The following is a 19737-nucleotide window of genomic DNA, read 5'->3' on the forward strand; positions in this document are numbered from 1 at the left end:
TGTTCTTCGCTAATTCCTGGAGTTTGCTCAAACTCATGTCCACTGATTCAGTAGCATTGAGAAAATGCTACTTAGTTACCTAAACCTTCATTTACAAGTCCCTCCAGTTACAATGTTAACTGCAAAGCAAGTTACCTAAACAAAAACATTTAAATGAACAGACCACTTACAGAATTACAAGCAACAGCCTCCCGTGTTCATTCTTCCCCCCACCAGCATCTACCCTCTAGCAATTTTATCCTCTACACCAAAACTTCTTCTATAGCTGTATGCTTTGGAAAGCAAATAATGCTGAAAATAATGCTGGAAATCTTTTTTTAAGCATGAAATAAGGTTAAATAAAATTGAGAAGAGAGTTTGAGTACTGGAGAACTTCAAGTCACATACAAAACTATCAATGAGAACGTGACAGAGATCCATCAACAAGTAAAAAGAAATAATCATAATAAGATAAAAGCTTAAAGACAGTAATTTCAACAGTAAAGGAATACAAGTACCTTCTTCCCACCTAGGAGAAAACAGAAGACAATCTTGGGTGTTTCTAACAAAAATGACCCTCATAATAATGCTTTGCAATCAAATAAGACAACACCAATGTCCGACTGTATAAGTTGTGCCAAAACAAAAAGTCACAACCTCCTTCAATTAATCTCTCACACACACATGATTCACCTTATGTTCCTTCTAAGAGTCAACAGAGCTGAAAACTAACTGTGTAATAGGTCACCCTGAACAAGGCTAGGCTGGTATTTAAGCAGCCACTCCAGAACGGTAAGCTCTAGCCATGATGCTCTGGTGCCTTTCAGCCAAAGGAATAAAATATAAATTTTATAAATATTTTCAGAATTTCATTTTCAAAAACTAGAACCCCAGGCAAATCTCTTCTCCACCACTGTTACCTCTGAATTGTGGTCCCCATTTTAAGGAGCTTCACTTTAAAGGGTCTTCCTGATACCTGCCCTCTTCAGCTAGAAGGGCCTCCCGCACCCCTGTCTCCACTTCACACGGGCAAAGAAAAGCTCAGCAAAGTTGTGCCACGTGACTGAGAATGAAGCCAAGAGGCTAATTGTGGCCAAGGCATGTGGATCCAGCCTGTCTGACCCCAGAGCCCATGCTCTCCTTGGCCTCAGCACAGTCCTTTTGTAACATTACTACAATCTGAAAGACAGAAATTCATTTGGCTAAAAAGCTGTAAGAACCTCATAGCAAGGAATATAGGCTCAGAAACAGATTGTGTTTGAACACCAGTTCTACCCTATTCTGTGTGACTCTGGGCCTGTTACTTACCTCCCTTCCCTAGGCCATGTGTCAAGTAGAAACAGTAACAGTACCTACCTCTTAAGACTGTTGGGATGATCAAGAGATTTGATAGAGTAAAAAGAGAAAACACTTAATGGGCACGCAATAAATCCTAGCTGTAACTATCATTTATCATCATTGCATATTACAATGCATACATGCTCAGTCGTGTCCAACTCTCTGCGACCCCATGGACAGTAGCCCGCCAGGTTTCTCTGCCCATGGGATTCCCCAGGCAAGAATAGTGGGGTGGGTTGCCATTTCCTTCTCCACGGGATCTTCCCGACTCAGGGATCAAACTGGTGTCTCTCCCATCTCCTGCAGACGCAGGGGGATTCTTCACCACTAGTGCCACCTGGGAAGTCCAGTCATTGCATGTGAAGCATACACAAAGGCTTTTTTAAGCATTTGAATCTTTATTTCAAATAAAATCATTCAGAACCTCTACATATTAGACTGATCAAAATGATTTGGCAGTAATTGGGGTGAAAGGGTAAGAATGAGGTCTATTCAGCTCAGCCTCATTCTGGCGGCCCCAAAGAATTCCCAGGTATCAGGAATTCTGAAGAGCACTGTACCACATCACTATAATACTGTCAACCTCCACAGGATTTTTCATTAATTTTTTTATTTGGCTGCGTTGGGTCTTGGTTACAGGATGTGTGATCTTTAGTTGTGGCACATGGGATCTTTCACCGAGGTGCACGTTCACGCCAGCTGTGGTGTGTGGGCTCAGCAGTTGTGGCATGCAGGCTCCAGGGTACATGGGCTTCGTTGCTCTGCGCCATGTGGGATCTTAGTTCCCCAACCAGGAATGAACCTATGTCCCCCTGCACTGCAAGGCAGATTCTTTACCACTGGACCACCAGGGAAGTCCTAATTCCACAGAATTTTATCTGATTTTACAGAACCAAATATTCCCCCTCCACTTTGAAACTTCAAAGAGCAGAGAGCAATTACTATTGGGGTAATTCTATTGCTACCTTAGTTTGAAACCTGTGGCACTGGAGACGGAAATCTTGATTCACTGCTCCTTCAGTGAACCTTGGAGTGTAGAATTTTAATTGTATTTCACAACTGTTATACTAACAGGAGGAGAGAAGATCAGTTAAACTGGAGGTAAGTCTAAGTAAAAACCTTCCATGCCAACACAATGGATGGGCAGGAAAAAAGCATTTTAGAATAAACCTACTGCTGAATACACAGCAGTGTCTACAGACCTGCTTCAGACTGGAGTTACCTACCTGATTTATGCAGGTCTAAGCAGCTTTATGTGAAAGAGTAGAATTACTTGGTGAACTCAGTGTGGGGAAATGTCTGAAGATTAGAAAGCAGGCAACACAATAACCATTCAAAAGGATCTCATTAATTCCAACGACTGGGGGTGGGGAGGAAGAAAGGGAGCCAGTCAGTCTGAAATGGGACAGCCTAAATTAGAGGACGTTTGTAAAGTACAAAGAGGAGCAGGAGCTAGCTGCTAGCAAAATGTTCCGCCAAACCAGTCACACTTGCTTGTATTTCACAGGATGTATCTGCACACAGAGTGATTAAGCCCTCAAAAAGCTTTTTTATACATCAATGGAACATTCCCTTTACTGGCTCACTTTTGCTATTAATCTGTTTAGTGTATCCTTCATAATCAATGCAAAGCTCAATCACTCAAGCATCGCGGGCAAGTTCCATCTCATCAGGGCATCAATGTCCTTATTAGCAACACAGCTCTAAAGCTCCTCTCTCATGTCAAAGTCAATTCACTGCACAACACTATGCAGGCTGTCATGGGAGGGATAATAAAATACATAAAGTATATATATATATAAAAAATACTGTCCCTAGCATGGATGAGCTTACAACCTGGCCAGGATAAGATCTATAGCCATGAAAAGTTAAGGGTAAAGGAGTAACACCCCTGAGCTGGCAGAACATGATAGTATAGGACGAGCATGAAGCGATAAATGAGTTACATACACAGAACAAGAGAAAGGAGGATTCAGCATGAAGACAGACCTGGATACATGATATTTTTATGAAACACTGAGGAGTTAGATAAATTAGAGTAACGGGTCTGGAAACCAGAGGGAGTAAAGGTCACTGGCCTCTTATGTTAACACACAATTCATCCCCAAAACAACACATACTAAATCTGCAACAAGGACTTCCCTGGTGGTCCAGTGGTTAAGAACATGCCTGCCAGTGCAAGGGACGTGGGTTCAATTCCTGGTCCAGGAAGATTCAACGTGCTGCAGGGCAACTGAGCCCACATGCCCTAGAGCCCGCGCTCTGCAACAAGAGAAGCCACGGTCATGAGAAGCCTGCATCTCTGCAACTAGAGGGTAGCCCCACTCACCACAACTAGAGAAAAGCCCACGCAGCAACAGCAGACCCAGCGCAGCCAAAATTTTAAATAAATAAATAAAAATCTGCAACAAAAGTGAACAACAGACTTCCAAGGGGCGAGACTCCTTTGCCAAAGACCTAACAACATTCCTAATTTCATGTTTGCTCTGAGTCAGAATGTAAACAAAATACACTCCAGTTTTTCCGACAATGAGCTTTTTACTTTTTCATCTTAATGGAATGCATGATCAAGTTTAATACAACTAACTGATGCTGACAGTTCTCTGCTTGGGCACAGATAATGATCATATCAAATTTATCAACCCTTGCCTCACCACCAGCATCTCATTTCTATTTTCTTATTGTGCACTCATCTTTATAAAACAAGGAAATGGAGCAAGAAAAATAAGTCACGTACTGTAAAGAGCCATGCTACTAAAACTGACCTGGCAGGTGTGAAATGCCCACAAGTTCACTCATTTGCTGATGCCTTAAAGCTCAAATTCAATACAAGAAAGACTGTTTTCTTGGCAGAGCTGTTCAGCCCAAGAAGTTTAAAGCAGCAATCTGGCAATGTATCCCAGAGTAGTCAAGAAAAATATTGCTGAGAAAGAGGCATTTGAGTTAGGTCCTCAACAGAATAAAGCCTGGCTAATATAGCTTTCTCTTATTTTGTAAAGTATAGAGTTTCTCCACTTTTTACTTCAACAAAAGAAAAATAACTCTCCCCAGAGTCTTCTGCAGGATTACTGCAAATTAAGTGGATTCATATGACTTATAGTTCATTGATGAACTTTATAGAGTCTGTGAACACCAAAAATTTAGGTATGAAATTTTGTGTGATGTGCATTTTTCTGACAAGAGTTTATAGCTTTCAGATTCTCAAGGGACTACTGGACATTAAAGACTAAGACCTTTTTTTTTCCATCATGCTAGACATCAAAATTAAAAAGTGTTCCTCTGTGAAAGCCCAAGTGAGGGAGATCAAAAGGCATGCTGCAGACTGGGAGAAAATACCCAACAAAGGACTAGGATCTAGAATATATTAAGAACGCTCAAACAATCCAGTTGGAAAATGGACGAAAGACATGGACGTTTCACCAAGAGGATATTTGCATGGCAAATAAGGTCATGGGAAGACGTTCAACATCATTAACCACTTTAGAGATGCAAATTAAAACCACCATGGATATTAACTGGATTTACTGTGGTGATCAATTCACAATACAATCAGTCTCCCATATCCACAGATGTGGAACCTGAAGATACAAAGGGCTGACTGCACTGCACCATTTCATGCAAGGGACTCGAACATCCACAGATCTGAGTGTCCACCAGTGGGCCTGGAACCAGTCCTCCACGAATACCAAGGGATACCTGTATATACATATAAGGAATGATTGTGTTTCATACCTGAGACAAATACTATGTTCTAGGTCAATTAATTCAAAAAGAGAACTTTGGTTCATGTATTGGAATGCTACACAGCTGTTATATCTACTATAGAAAGAAATACTTAATGCCTTGGAAAGATGTTCATTCCAAGTTAAATTTAAAATGAAAGTTATTTAAAACATATAGTGTAATCCCATTTTTGCAAATAATATATGTACACAGTATGTATACAAAAGACATGAGAAGGCTATAAATGTGAAAAAAAATCACTAATCACTTACACATTGCTGGTAAGAGTGCAAAATAATATAGCCATTCTGGAAAACAGTTGGGCAGTCTCTTAAAAACTAAATACACGTTGCCACCAGTAATTCCACTAATGGGTATTTCCTCCACCCCCAGAGAAATAGAACTTTATGTTCACAGAAAAACCTGTATGCAGCAGCATTGGTAATAGCCTTATCTATAACAGCCAAAAACTAGAATCAGCCCAGATGTCTTCAACAGTTGAACGGTGAAGACAGCACAGTCTGCTGTCTGTATGCACACTTATGTGTGTACATGCCTAAGTCAGCAATATATACTACTCAGAAATTAAAAGGAACTGACTATTTACACGCCATGGATCAATCTTTAGGAAATTATGCTGATCGATAGGAGCCGATCCCAAAAGGTCACAGACCATAATCCCACATATATAATAACATTTTTAAATGAGAAAAATTAATGGACAACAGATTAGTAGTGGCCAGAGGCAGAATACAGTATTGGGAGGGGTAAGGAGGGAAGGTGGTCATGATTATAAAAGGGCGACATGAGGGATCCTAGCAGTTTCAGAACCATTCAGTATCTTGTCTGTGGCGGTGAATGCGTGAACTTACACAGGTGATAAAAAAGGATGCTGAAATTTAAGATCACAGAGACTAGTAAATATAAGTAAAACTGGGAAACCTGAATAAGATGAGTACATTGTATCATTGTCAATATCAACTGATCTTAGTAGTAGTAGCAGTTAGACGCTCGACTCTTTGCAACCCCACAGACTGTAGCTCACCAGGCTGCTCTGTCCATGGGATTTTCCAGGCAAGAATACTGGAGTGGATTACCATCTCCTTCTCCAGAGGATCTTCCCAAGTCAGGGATTGAACCCGGGTCTCCTGCATTGCAGGCAGATTCATTACCATTTGAGCTGTAGGGCAATTGAGCTTATTATAGTTTTATAAAATATTACCATTGGGCAGAGAGTATAAAGGTTTTCTACAGTGTTTCTAGGGCACTCAGCAGTAAAGAATCTGCCTGCAATGCAGGAGACGTGGGTTAGATTCCTGACTGAGGCAGATCCCCTCAAGAAGGAAATGGCAACCCACTCCAATATTCTTGCCTGGGAAATCCCATGGACAGAAGAGTCTGGTGGGCTACAGTCCATGGAGTTGCAAAGAGTAGCACACAACTTAGCAACCAACCAACAACTAATAGTATTTCTTATAACTGAATGCGACTGTACAATTAGCTCAATAAAACTGTCAATTTGAAAAGTCATGTTAGAATTTATGTATCCTAATCGATTTTCTCTTTTGCAGTGGCTACCATAGGTGGTCCACAGCCCCTCACCTCTCACCGTCATTTTCCAATGATATTGCTACTGCTTAAAATATTTTTAGGATTCTTTCTCAACCTGTGACATGTTTTGATTATTCTGTGTGACAGCTTTAAGAATAAATTTCAAATTTTAAAATGTCAAAAGAAATTCAGAACTATGTTAGAGAAGAAACAAAGTGAACAAAGAAGTGAACAAAGTAGGAAATACTATTTATGAGCAAGAAACAAAGTAACTAAGTCATGAAAGTGGTTCTCTTTTGTGGAGTCAGGGGCTTAGTTTAAGCTTGTGAGATCCAAGATTAAAAAACCACATACTTCTGATTGAAAATCCCTTCTAGAGGCAATGTGAAGCCAAAGAAGTATTTGAAGTGAGGCAGTAACTTACCTAAGGTCGTCTTGTCACAAGGTTGACCCAAAGACTGCTAAACAGACTATAGAGACAAAAGAAAGTAGCTGGGGGAATAGGCGCATGGAAAATTCTCCTGATAACTTAGGAGCATGGCTACTGAGATGTTAACAAATCCAACCACAGGTGGAAGGCCCCACCTCCCCCATGGCTTTCATCTGCATTTCAGACAGCAAACTGTGGCTTTACACCACCCCCATCCACCTCCCCATTCCCAACTAGGTTTTATACGGTCTCTGCAGGAACATAAAGGTACTCTCCACCTACTAACCACAAAAATTACATTCTTAAACCAGAATAGCTAGATTACTGCACCCAATTCTAAACTATAAGACTAGTGGACAAATGAGTAAAGCCTGGAAAAATTCTCAAATGATGCTTTCACATTTAGAAATACGACCTTAATGATTAAAAGCAATGAAGCTTAACCTCAGAGAAACAGCTAGTTTCTAAATGTTTCATTTAGTTTAGCACATTTACTCCAAACTTCCTATATATGCTTAGTACTCATAAAAAAAAAAAAAGTATAAATGTCTCCCTTCAAATGTCTATCAAATCTATTTGAAAAGAAAGGGTATACTGATATGAAACAGGCAAATAAGCTAGAGGAACAGGTAACTATATACCAAGGAAAACACAACCATTCACTTTCTCTATAAATACTGTTAGGTAGTTAGAATAGGGAAAGTGAAGTTGCTCAGTTGTGTCCGACTCGTTGCAACCCCATGGACAGAGGAGCCTGGTAGGGATTTTCCAGGCAAGAATACTGGAGTGGGCTGCCATTTACTTCTCCAGGGGATCTTCCCAACCCAGGGATCCAACCCAGGTCTCCTGCATTGCATGCAGACGCTTTACCGTCTGAGCCACCAGGGAAAAGGAGTTCAAAATGGTGGTGGACTAAAAGATAAGGAAGAGAAAAGCCCACGAAAATAGAACAAAGGCAGGCCCGAGGACCGGAGTGAGGACCTCAGGTAGAACAAACAGCACTCCTGGCTAACCCAATTTACACAGGGCAGGGCCGGGGGAGGGAAACATATTAAAAAAGGAGCCAAAGGGCTGGGGCTCTCTCTCTCTCCTCCCCCCGACCCACACATGCTGGGGCACTCTTCTCTTCACGTCTTTGGGTCCACACGCCCTCACACATCAGGGATGGATTTTCCTGTTATTATCTAAATAAAACAGAGCTGTAACATGGAGCTGTAACACTGATTTGTCTAAGAGCTATAACACGGTCTAAGACCCGAGAGCTGTGACACGCCAAGGGCTTTAATGTCCGTCACTCCAAATCTTTGTTGTGACGAGACAGAATCGAGGAGCATACACTCGCCTGACAATACTTTTATTGAGTGTCTATTATATCCTAGGTACTGGGGATGGAGGGATGAGTTCTTCCTAGAGAAACTGCCAGCCCAGCGAGAAAACGGAAAACAATGAGAATATAAAATGTGTGGGATTCTGCGAATCCAGGGAGATAGAAATGCTCAAATCACTCAGCAGCTGAGGTATCAGGCATGGTTCCCCAAGGAGATGAGGCCTAAGCTAAGTCTTAAAGAATACATACAACTGCTTGTTACTAAGGGCATTCCTACTTAGAAAAGCATTTGGAAATGAGGGCAGAGCATGTCTGGTTCTTATGTGACTGAGTTGGTGGGGCAGGGGAGGAGCAGAAGAGGGAAGGGAACTGCTTCTGGCATTCAGCATTGGGAACAGTGCATGCTGAGCATTCAATAATACTGGACTGATTGTGCTCAAAGAACTGTCCCACCCAAATGCCAATAGCGACCCTTGTTGAAAATCACTGACGTTCACCAGGTAGACGGTGAAATGGGAGGACATTTCAAGTAGAAGAAATAGGAGTGACTACACGGCAGCATTCAAGAAAGGGTTATTCATGGAGCTACAAACACCTCCAGGACTACTGAAAGTATGCATAGGGCAGTGGTGGGAGAGAAAGATGGAAAATTTTTCCAGGCCCCAATGTTACATCATACTAAGTAACATGAACTTAAAACCAATTAGTGGCTTTAGGCAACAGAGGCAAGCAACCCAAATTGCGTGTTAGAGAGATCTCTGTGACGCAGGGCTAAGATGAACTGAAAAGAGAGAGACCAAAGTCAGCGAAGTCAAGCAAGAGACCATTGCTATTGTTCAGGTGAAAGACAGTGAGAGCCTGATTCAAAGCAATGTTTTAGGGAGGACAAAGAAATGTGAGAGATTAAAGAACAAAATGAAAAGGCCTTGGTGCTTAACTAGATGTAGGGCATAAGGACCAGGAGGAATGAATCTATGGGAACTCCTTGGTTCCTGGCTTAGACAATGGGAAGACGGTGCCACTGACCAAGAAGGGGAAAGTGAAAGGGGAGGCAGATAGATGACTTGGAGAAAGAAATAAAAATGGGTTATGGCCGTTAAGAGCTTGAGATGTGATGACTGGTGTCCAAGACAGGTCAAAAGCAGGGACCTGGAGTTCAAGAAAGACATCTGGGCTGGAGAGAAAGATTTTGATAATACAGTAACAGTAATTAAAGTCATTTGGGAGTAAATGAGATGGAGTAAGGAAGTGGATACACACAAACTCAAAAAGGGCTTAGAACAGAAACTTGGAGAACTCCAAGAGAAACGGAGAGGAAGGAGAGCTCACAAAAGGCACTGAGGAACAGAGAAATAGGGCTGACATTTACGGAGCTGTACTAGACAATTTTCATCTAGTCCTCACAAACATATGGAGTACCTTCCGCTATTGTCCCCATTTTACAGATGGGAAAAGTAAGGCACAGAGAGGTTAAACACTTTGCTCAAAGGCACACAACTAAATGGTAGAATGGAAATTTAAAACCAAGCAGTCTTGTTCCAGATTCCACACTCCCAACCATCTATTACCATGTTAGAAATTTAGAAGGGGACAAATGTGACAAAATCCAAGAGAAATGAACAAGGGAGCAAAAGCTGTGAAGCAAAGCAAGATAAGAACTGAGAAGGAACACTTGAAGCCGAGATTGGAGAGGTCGCTGGTCTGCCTGGCCACATCCATGCTGGAAGGAGCAGCGTAATGACAGCAGTGCAGCAGTAACCAGGAGGCGAGGAGTGGAGAAAGTAATGTTAAACAGCAAATGCTTTAAGAGTTTAGGAAAATGAGAGAGCTTTGCAGTTGAAGTTGTTAGAAAAGACTCTGCCTGGTGTGTCTCTCAAGCTGTGTCTCAGAAAGGAGGAACAGACTGAGAACTGGGGTTCAAATGTTTTCAAAAGCCACGTCAAAAACTGTTTTGTTACTGTGACTAAGATCCATCTATACCCCTGGGCTCCTGTGATCTGAACAAACGTGACCCACCTATGATAAGAATAATAACTACTGAGTACGTGCTAGTTTCTTTTCTATGTTGGCCGTCTGCGGCAGCTTCTGAGGATTCTTATGTACTTCCTTTTTTCCTTCCCCCCTGAGATGTCGTGGTAACTTTATGGTCCCACTCCAAACCGAGATGTGATTGAACTATCTTTAGTAACTCTCCTTCCAATAACATATTAGACAAAGTCTTGTAGAGACTTCCTGCTGACCCCGGCCCCTTTGATTTCCGTCTTGGAGGTTCTCTCACCCATGACCTTTGCCAGTCATAAGACTTGCGGAATGGAAAGTACAATGTTTTTTGGTTTGGGAATTTTTAAAAATTATGATTATTCTGATATTGTATACTTTTTGTACATTTACTTACTCTGGCCAGGGCCTTGTGGCTGGCGGGATGTTAGTTCCCTGACCAGGCATCCAACCCCATGCCTTGGCTGTGAAAATTCAAGAGTTCTAATCACTGAACTACTGGGGAATTGCTGCAACACTTAGACTTTAAAGGGCAGTAGTTTTGCTTTTAGGCAGCATGTGTTCAATGTCTGTCCCTGCAGTTCCCTAACTTGGGTAATTTAATCTTGGCCTCAGTTTCTGTCATTTGTAGAATGGAGAAAAGAAGAATGCCATTGTAATAACTTGCTGAGAGGATGGAATTAAGACACACAGATTGCCTGGCACCATAGTCGGATGACTGATGAGCACATCAGGACCACTACGGACCTCCACCAGAGTTTCCTCCGGCTTTGCCCTGCCCAGAATAGTTCACCATCTTTCTGGTCCTAACGTGTGTGCTCATGCACAGGAAAATCCGAAGATGGAGCCGGGCAGGCAGAGCAGGACTCCAAGACAGGGATCAGCTTTTGGCCATCACTGGGGTCTCCTGCACCAGCCTCTCTCATGCCAGTGCCACAAGCCTCATCAATGTCTCAGGGAATCGGCCTGTCCTCGCTGTGCAGCGGGTAGAGGACGAGGGACCTGTGCGATCGCCATCCCCGGGTGAGCTTCAGGCACTGTCACCAGTGTCTCCACTGAGTCCTGAGCCCCCAGGAGCTCCGGTTCCCCAGCCTCTCCAGCCCAGGTGTCTCCTCTCGCCCCCTGACAGTGAGGCTTACTAAGGACAGACAGACAGTGATGCTGACAGCCCAGCCACCCAGGAAAAGCCCCGCCGACCCCACCACTGAGGCTCCACAAGGCCCACCCCTCCAGGAGCCCTACCAGATGAGGTCTACCTGTCTGACAGCCCTGCAGAGCCGGCACCTGCTGTCCTTGGCCCTCCCAGCCAGGGTGACAGTCGTGTGAGCTCCCCATCTTGGGAGGATAGGACAACTCTTCAGCCACCCCCTGATGAGGCCCTGCTGTTGCCCCATGGCCCCCTCCGGCCTGGCCCTCATCTCATCCCTATGGCGGGGCCTGTTCCCCACCCAGTGGCAGAAGATCTTACCACCACCTATACCCAGAAGGCCAAACAAGCCAAGCTACAAAGGGCAGAGAGCCTCCAAGAGCGGAGTGTGAAGGAGGCCAAGACCAAATGCCGGACGATTGCATCCTGCTCACCGCAGCCCCTAACCCCCACTCCAAGGGGGTACTGATGTTTAAGAAACGTCAGCAGAGAGCCAAGAAATACACCCTAGTGAGCTTTGGGGCTGCCGTGGGGACCGGCGCTGAGGAGGAGGACGGCTTGCCTCCAACCAGTGAGTCCCAGCTGGAGGAAGAGGCTTTCTCCGAAGCCCGCAGCCTCAACAACCAGTCCGACTGGGAGAGCCCCTACCTAGACATGGAGCTAGCCAGACCGAGCTCAGGCACAGCAGAGGGCCGGGGGCTGGGAGGGCAGCCGAGTGAGGCCTCCAGGCGAGGGGCCCAACTCTTTGAACAGCAGTGCCAGCGCGCAGCCTCCATCACCCAGCAGCTGGCCCAGGAAGGTCCAGCGGCCACGCTCAAGGGGCAGGGCCTGCAGTCTCCACCTCGGCCACAAAACGCTCCGCCAGAGGCGGCTCTACTCCCATCCAGCCCTTTGCCAGCCCCTGTGGTCAGCCCCAGACCTTTCCTCCCCAGCTGTGGAACCTCTACCTCAGCTCCAAGCATCTTTAACCATTCAGCTAGCACTCCCGGCTTACAAGGGCAGCGGTCAGGTACCACCTTGCTTATTTTCTGGCCCCTAGCTCCCAAGAGGGCAAATGAGAGCCTGGGAGGCCTCAGCACCGCCCCACCGCCTTTCCTATCTCCTCCGCAGGGTACCTTTCCTGTGCCCAGCTTCACTTAAGGGGTTCCAAGCCATGTGCCAGTCCCCACTTCCCCCAGCACCCCACGCTCCTCCGGCCCCATGACAGCCACCAGCTCCCTATACATCCCAGCCCCTAATCATCCTGTTACACCAGGCGGAGCCCAGAGCCTCCGGCCCCCGCTAGCGGAGCCGCCATGACCTCCACCACTTCTATCTTCCTGTCATCGCCTCTGCGACCTGCTGCGTGCCCAGAAGCGCCTGCCCCTCTAGCTCTGCGGCCCCTGAGCCCCACAGCGCCCAGGAGCAATGCATCTCCGTGCCAGCTGCTCGCACGGGCATCCTCCAGGAGGCCCGGCGTCGGGGAACCCAAAAGCAGATGTTCTGGTCGGGAAATAAGGAGACGAATAACTCGCCCAACCCCGAGCTGCTATCGTTGGTGCAAAACCTGGATGAAAAACCCCGGGCTGGGGGAGCAGAATCTGGTCAAGAGGAGCATGCTCTGAGCCTCAGGGCTGAAGCCTGCAACTTCATGCAGCCACCAGGGGGCAGGAGTTACAAGACGTTGCCTCACGTGACAGCTAAAACCCCGCCTCCAATGGCTCTCAACACCCCACCCCCTACGACTCCTAAGACTCCACCCCCAGTGGCTCCTAAGCCCCCTTCTCGAGGATTCCTCCATGGGTTAGTGAACAGGGTAACCCCTTCGGCTGGAATCCCTGAAACACCAAGGCTTCAGGGAGGGGGGGAGGGAAGGGGAGCTGTTTGCCAAACGTCAGAGCCGAGCGGACAGGTATGTGGTGGAAGCTCCACCTGGTCCTGGCCTTGGCCCTCGGCCCAGAAGCCCTTCTCCTACCCCTTCACTGCCTTCTTCCTGGAAATATTCATCCAATATACGTGCTCCACCTCCTATTGCTTACAACCCACGGCTCTAACCCTTTTTCCCCCAAGCTGCCCAAACTCTCCATAGTAAGACCCAATTCCAAGGGCCTCGGGCAGCCGCTAAGCAGGGCATTAAGGCTCTGGATTTCATGCGGCACCAGCCCTGCCAACTTAAAACTGCCATGTTCTGTTTTGATGAGGTTCCCCCGACTCTTGGACCCACCTCCTCAGGGCCGCCCCAAACTGCCTGAGTCCAGGAGATCCACCGATTTTCAACTCAAGCGCCCCAGCCCACTGCGGAACCCCTGGCCCCCACTGTGCTTGCCCCCAGAGCAGCCACTACAATGGATGAGCCCATCTGGAGGACAGAGCTGGCCTCAGTCCCTGTCCTTAGCCCACCCCCTCCTCCAGAGTCTCCCAGGGGTCTTGGGACCTCCCCCAGCTCCTGTAGCCAGGCCAGTTCTCCTGTTCCAAGTAGCCAGGCCCCGGTTCTCAACTACCAGAACAGGATTACAGGTTCATGTGTGGAGGTCTGGGGCGGGCCACCACTGAACAGGGCACAGCTCCCAGGCCCAAGGGGAGGTGGAACATCCAGTTCCTACAATTGCTTCTCCTTCCCAGCGCTCTCCCTGCCCTGGCCCCACCCCCAAGCAGTCTAAATTTCCCGTGCCAGAGATAGTTTTGGGGTTGGTGTCCTGTTCCCCAGTTTCCTCCTGGCTCCCAACCTCCCTGCTGCTTTCTAACCTACTCTCTCTGCTTTGGTGTCTGTGCTTCTCTTTGTAGTTCCTTGCCTGGATCTCTGTCTTTAGATCTCTCTCTTCACCTACACTCCTCTGCTGGTCTCTATTTCTCTACATTTGTGCCTTTTTCTGTGGGCCTTGTTTTAACACTCAATAAGAAACACACAGGGAAGTTACTACTAAGCCCTCAGGTGAGAAGCTCACCACCAGACAGGCAGCAAAGGGGCTGAACTGACCCCTATTTGCATTAAGTCACTCAGTGTTCCTCACTCTTCTTTCCCAGCTTGGCTGGTATACTCCTAGGCATGTGTATGTCTGTGAATGTGTGTGTATGTGTAAGTGTGTGCATGAACACAGATGTGCTCTTCTGTCTGAGGCAAGACTAAGACTAGAGGTCTAAATAAAGACCCAATCTGGGTCTCACCTTTGCCCTGATTAAGAAAAAAAAAGAAGAAGAACTACAAATTTCTATCACATATATAATTAGCATGTAAAATCAGCAGTGGGGATTCAAGATTAAAACAGAAAAGAACTTTCCTACAGATTAAATATTAAAACAGTCCAATGAGTTACCAAAAAAATCTTCAACTAACAAATTAAATATTAAATACATTGTCCTGAATATTACTAAAGGCAAAGAGAAATATAAGATCCTGCCATCGAGACATTTATAGAGAGACAAGTTCAAACACATGAGGAGTTCAGCAGCAATTTAAGAGCTTAAACAATAATTCAATAATAATACATAATTGTGGGCTTCCCTGGTGTTTCAGTGGTAAAAAAGAAAAATCCACCTGCCAATGCGGATTCGATTGGACCAGAGACATGGGTTCAATCCCTGGTCCAGGAAGATCCCACAAGCCACAGAGCAACTAAGCACATGGGCCATTAACGACTGAGCCCGTACTCTGGAGCTTGGGAGCCACGACTACTGAGACCACACGCTGCAGCTACCGAAGCCCACACGCCCTAGAGCCCAAGCTCTGCAACAAGAGAAGCCACCACAATGAGCAGCCAGTGCTCAGCAACTAGAGCATAGCCGCTGCTCACTGCAGCTAGAGAAAAGCACTCACAGCAACGAAGAATCAGCACAGAGCCAAAAATACAGAATTTTAAATAATAATAGTACATAATTGTGCAGAGCTCATGAGGGACTACAGTGAGGTCAGGGAGAATGAGGACTCAGAAGGGGCCATGGTCTTTGGAAATTAGAAAGTTATGGGGAATCACTTCTAGTGCAGTGAAGAGGAAGATGAAGGGGCTTTTGTTCGATATTTTGGTCTTTTTATGTTGGTGGGGACCTGTGCATACTTACAAGGAGAAGGCAAAGGGGAGAATGTTCGAAGTGCTGACGAGAATAGACCTTGGCACTTGGCACCCAGTGACCAAGGATGTGAAATGTCCCAAAACGGGAACAGTACTGCATCCTGAAGAACTGTGCCATGTTGTTCTTAGAAATCTGGACAGATTTCCATTCTGCTCCTGATGGCTCGGGTGTGCCTTTTCTTCAAAAGAGAGCCTAGCCAACTTCAAGTCTACCCATAAAGGGGCCCTCCTCATGGGAGAGTTCTTACATTCTAGAAAGTCATACCAGTTAACTACATAATACTGTCCTTTATACAATCCCCCAGGAAATTAGCACATAATTTCTTTTCAGATCTACCGTTAAAATTCCTAATATTTTCATTTAAACTATCAATTACCCAACTCATAAATTATATATTAATGTTGATTTTCAGTTAAAAATGAAAACAGAGGAGTAAGCTCGTGTGCAGTGGCGGAGTCGGCATCGGCTGCAGGGGGAGACTTGGTGCGATGTCTCACACCACCTTGCTGGTATAGCCTACCAAGAGGCCAGAAGGCAGAACTTACGCTATGAATCTGTGAATGAGCGTATGGAAGGTGTTTGTAAAATGTATGAAGAACATCTGAAGAGAATGAATCCCAACAGCCCCTCTATCACATATGATATCAGTCAGCTGTTTGATTTTATTGATGACCTGGAAGACCTCAGATGACTTGTTTACCAAGCTGATACCCAGACATACCAGCCTTATAACAAAGATTGGATTAAACAGAAGATCTACGTGCTCCTTCATAGTCAGGCCCAACAGGCTGGGAAATGGTTGAGTTTGGAAGCATTAGGGGGACAGGTGGGACCCAGGTGTGTGCAGTGTGCTGTACTGGAAGTTTTGTTTTATAGTTATCCTGTTTCCATTTTGGTATACCCTAGCCAGAATTGAATGTATTAGATAAAATGCGATGATCTTGTTCAATCTGAAAACCCCTTTGCGCCCTCCCCGCCCTTTTTTTTACTTAAACATTTTTATGATGATTTAGATGAAGTTGGTTTTTGTCAGTTAATATTGGTTGCAGTCCCTCAAACTGTTCATACCTGCTTTATAACATCCACTGTACTAATCCTCCTTCAAATTGGGGTGGGGAGTGGTGGCGCAGTTTAGTTACGTCATCAAGATAAAGTCTTGCTGAAAAACTTCTATTGGAGTGAATGGTTCTATTTCACGGCATATAAGTTCCTTGTTGATAGTCCTCACCAAGGGAGACCAAAGAATAAGGCTCTGTCTTTCTGTCAACCTGAACTTGGACAAGCGGGTGGCTCTCAGGATTGGATGTGCTCCAAAAACTGCAATGCCTGCCGTGAGGCAGGTAGAATTTGGCCCTTTCTCTCTGACTATTTACTCAAGTCCTCAGGAAAATTAGAAGTCCCCTTTTCAGATCATGTTTTCTATGGCTCTCACATAACAATGTGTTCCCTAAAGCAACACTGAGCCCATTATTCTGAAAAATGCACTATTAGAAAGGAACTAGGAACTAAAGGCCACACTTTGCAGAACCTGAAGCAAAAAAGTAAACAGCACATCAAGGCAGATCTGCACATGCCATGAACTGAACCACTCTCTACCTACTCTCGGGGTGGAAATGCAGTCTAGAAAACATTTGCATCAACAGAATACACAGGTGTGGTGAGTGCAGGCCTGAGTGTGTCTCCCCCACAAACTCGTATGCTAAAAATTTTACCCCAAAGATGATGGGGTTAGGAGATGGGGCCTTGAAGAGGTTCTTAGGTGGTGAGCGTGGAGGCCCATGAATGGAATGAGTGCCCATTCCCCAGCCCCTCCTGCCAGGTGAGGACACAATGAGAAGTCTGTGATCCAGAAGAGGACTCTCATCCAACCATGCTAGCACCTGAACTTGGACCTCTAGCCTCAGAACTGTAAGAAATAAATGTTTAATAATATGAAGGCCAAATACATGGTCACGCTTAATCACTGTTTCTCATCATGTTGCTGCTGCTGCTGCTGCTAAGTCACTTCAGTCGTGTCCGACTCTGTGCAACCCCATAGATGGCAGCCCACCAGGCTACACCATCCCTGGGAAACTCCAGGCAAGAACATTGGAGTGGGTTGCCATTTCCTTCTCCAGTGCATGAAAGGGAAAAGTGAAAGTGAAGTCGCTCAGTCGTGTCCAACTCTAGCGACCCCATGGACTGCAGCCCACCAGGCTCCTCCGTCCATGGGATTCTCCAGGCAAGAGTACTGGAGTGGGGTGCCATTGCCTTCTCCATCTCATCATGTTAGGATTTCTCATAAGGCCACTAAATTTAGTTCATCTTAACCCCACTCCCAACGTATACACAAACACACATGCGTATTTACCTTTCATCTCCTAGTTCTTTACATTCCTGTCTTCCAGTAGGTGAAAGCTAACTAATGGAGTGATACAATCCAGGTTAATATGGTAATGATAATTGTGGATATAAAGCCTTGATCTTCCCTACCAACAAATCATGCCTTGATTCAGAAACACTGACTCAAAGACACAAATACAGGAAGAAAGGCAGGGCACAGAGTTTGGAGCAAGCAGGTCTATTAGCCAAATTACAGAAAATATGCCGGCCCTGATTCAGTGCATGCGTATGTGCCCATGTTTTATTACAGATCTGTCTAGGTGTGTGGCCTATACATTTATATTACATATTTGTGGGGAAAACCTCATTTTAGATGAGAGCTGACAAAGCATTTAGTAAAACACCGATACCATACAAAATATCTTAGGTGTGGAAGGTACCCAGTAAACTTAATCACAGCAAATGAGTGATTTATTGAAGGACAGTCTATAATATCAGCTCCAGACCACATCCATTGCCCATCTCTGAAATGAGCTCATGCCAAGTTATGCTCTACCAATTCATTTCCCTTTTCTAACTACATTAAACTATTGGAAAGAATGACTATGGTTCTTTCCTTTTATTACCGCATCCTTAAGATATCACGTCATTCTGAACAAAGACTTCATTCCCTATTTTGAAACCAACATTTCATAACATCAACTGGTCACATATCAGGCCTTCAGAGCTCTGTCTTTCTGGTTCTGCCTCCAATTCCCTCATCCAACTCTCCTCCTGTATTCTGGGTCCCATTTGTTCCCAACAGCCAAGGGACTTTTCACCCACAGAAGTTCAGGGTCCTTGCCCTTGGAAACTCCTGCTCTACTGTAGGAAGTATACAATGAAACAGTGTCATGTAATTAACGTTAGAGCAAAGAGATGAACTGATTGCTAACAGAGAACAAAAGAAAGGCACCAATCCTACCAGAAATGGGCTGGCTACCTTTGTAAGATCAGTTGACAAGCACTTGTTCATTTAAGTGTTTAAGAAAACAGACTTCCTTTCTGCCAATATGATGAGTTAAATAACCTGAGAACTCTACTGCTCAAAGCATTTGCTGTTTATCATTCAGTTGCTCAGTCGTCTCCGATTCTTTGCAACCCCATGGACTGCAGCACACCAGGCTTCCCAGTACTTCACCATCTCCGGCAGTTTGCTCAAACTCATGCGCATTGAGTTGGCGATGCCATCCAATGATCTCATCCTCTGCCATCCCCTTTTCCTCCTGCTCTCAATCTTTCCCAGCATCAGGGTCTTTTCCAATGAGTCAGCTCTTTGCATCAGGGGGCCAAAGTATTGGAGCTTCAGCTTCAGCATCAGCCCTTCTAATGAATATTCAGGGTTGATTTCCTTTAGCATTGACTGATTTGATCTCCTTGAAGTCCAAGGGGCTCTCAAGAGTCTTCTCCAGCATCACAGTTTGAAAGCATCAATTATTCAGCCCCAGCCTTTTTTATGGTACAACTGTCAGATCCGTACATGACTACTGGAAAAACCATCAGTTCAGTTGAGTTCAGTCGCTCAGTCGTGTCTGACTCTTCGCAACCCCATGAATTGCAGCATGCCAGGCCTCCCTGTCTGTCACCAATTCCCAGAGTTCACTCAAGCTCACATCCATCAAGTCGGTGATGCCATCCAGCCATCTCATCCTCTGTTGTCCCCTTCTCCTGCCCCCAGTCCCTCCCAGCATCAGAGTGTTTTCCAATGAGTCAACTCGTCGCATGAGGTGGCCAAAGTACTGGAGTTTCAGCTTTAGCATCATTCCTTCCAAAGAACACCCAGGACTGATCTCCTTCAGAATGGACTGGTTGGATCTCCTTGCAGTCCAAGGGACT

General features: G+C 45.3%; 1 protein-coding gene and 2 pseudogenes across 5 annotated transcripts in view; 2 read left to right on the forward strand and 1 right to left on the reverse strand.

Annotated features, from left to right (window-relative positions):
- The window catches only part of ARHGEF28 (Rho guanine nucleotide exchange factor 28), a 344670-nt gene that overhangs the window by 283297 nt on the left and 41636 nt on the right, over window positions 1-19737 (reverse strand). The window contains exon 1 of one of the 5 annotated variants that reach the window (XM_059878793.1): window positions 498-11157. The exons of the other annotated variants lie outside the window; for them this stretch is intronic. Coding sequence (XP_059734776.1) covers window positions 498-561 — 64 coding nt within the window. The 5' untranslated portion in view covers window positions 562-11157. Of the gene's footprint in view, window positions 1-497; window positions 11158-19737 lie in introns of those variants that run through there. 5 annotated transcript variants of the gene reach the window in all.
- LOC784141 (synaptopodin 2-like protein) lies at window positions 11403-14025 on the forward strand (annotated as a pseudogene).
- On the forward strand, window positions 16029-16518 carry LOC132343200 (enhancer of rudimentary homolog; annotated as a pseudogene).

The sequence above is a fragment of the Bos taurus genome, chromosome 20, assembly GCF_002263795.3.
Source record: "Bos taurus isolate L1 Dominette 01449 registration number 42190680 breed Hereford chromosome 20, ARS-UCD2.0, whole genome shotgun sequence".
In the NCBI taxonomy this organism is placed as follows: Eukaryota; Metazoa; Chordata; class Mammalia; order Artiodactyla; family Bovidae; genus Bos; species Bos taurus.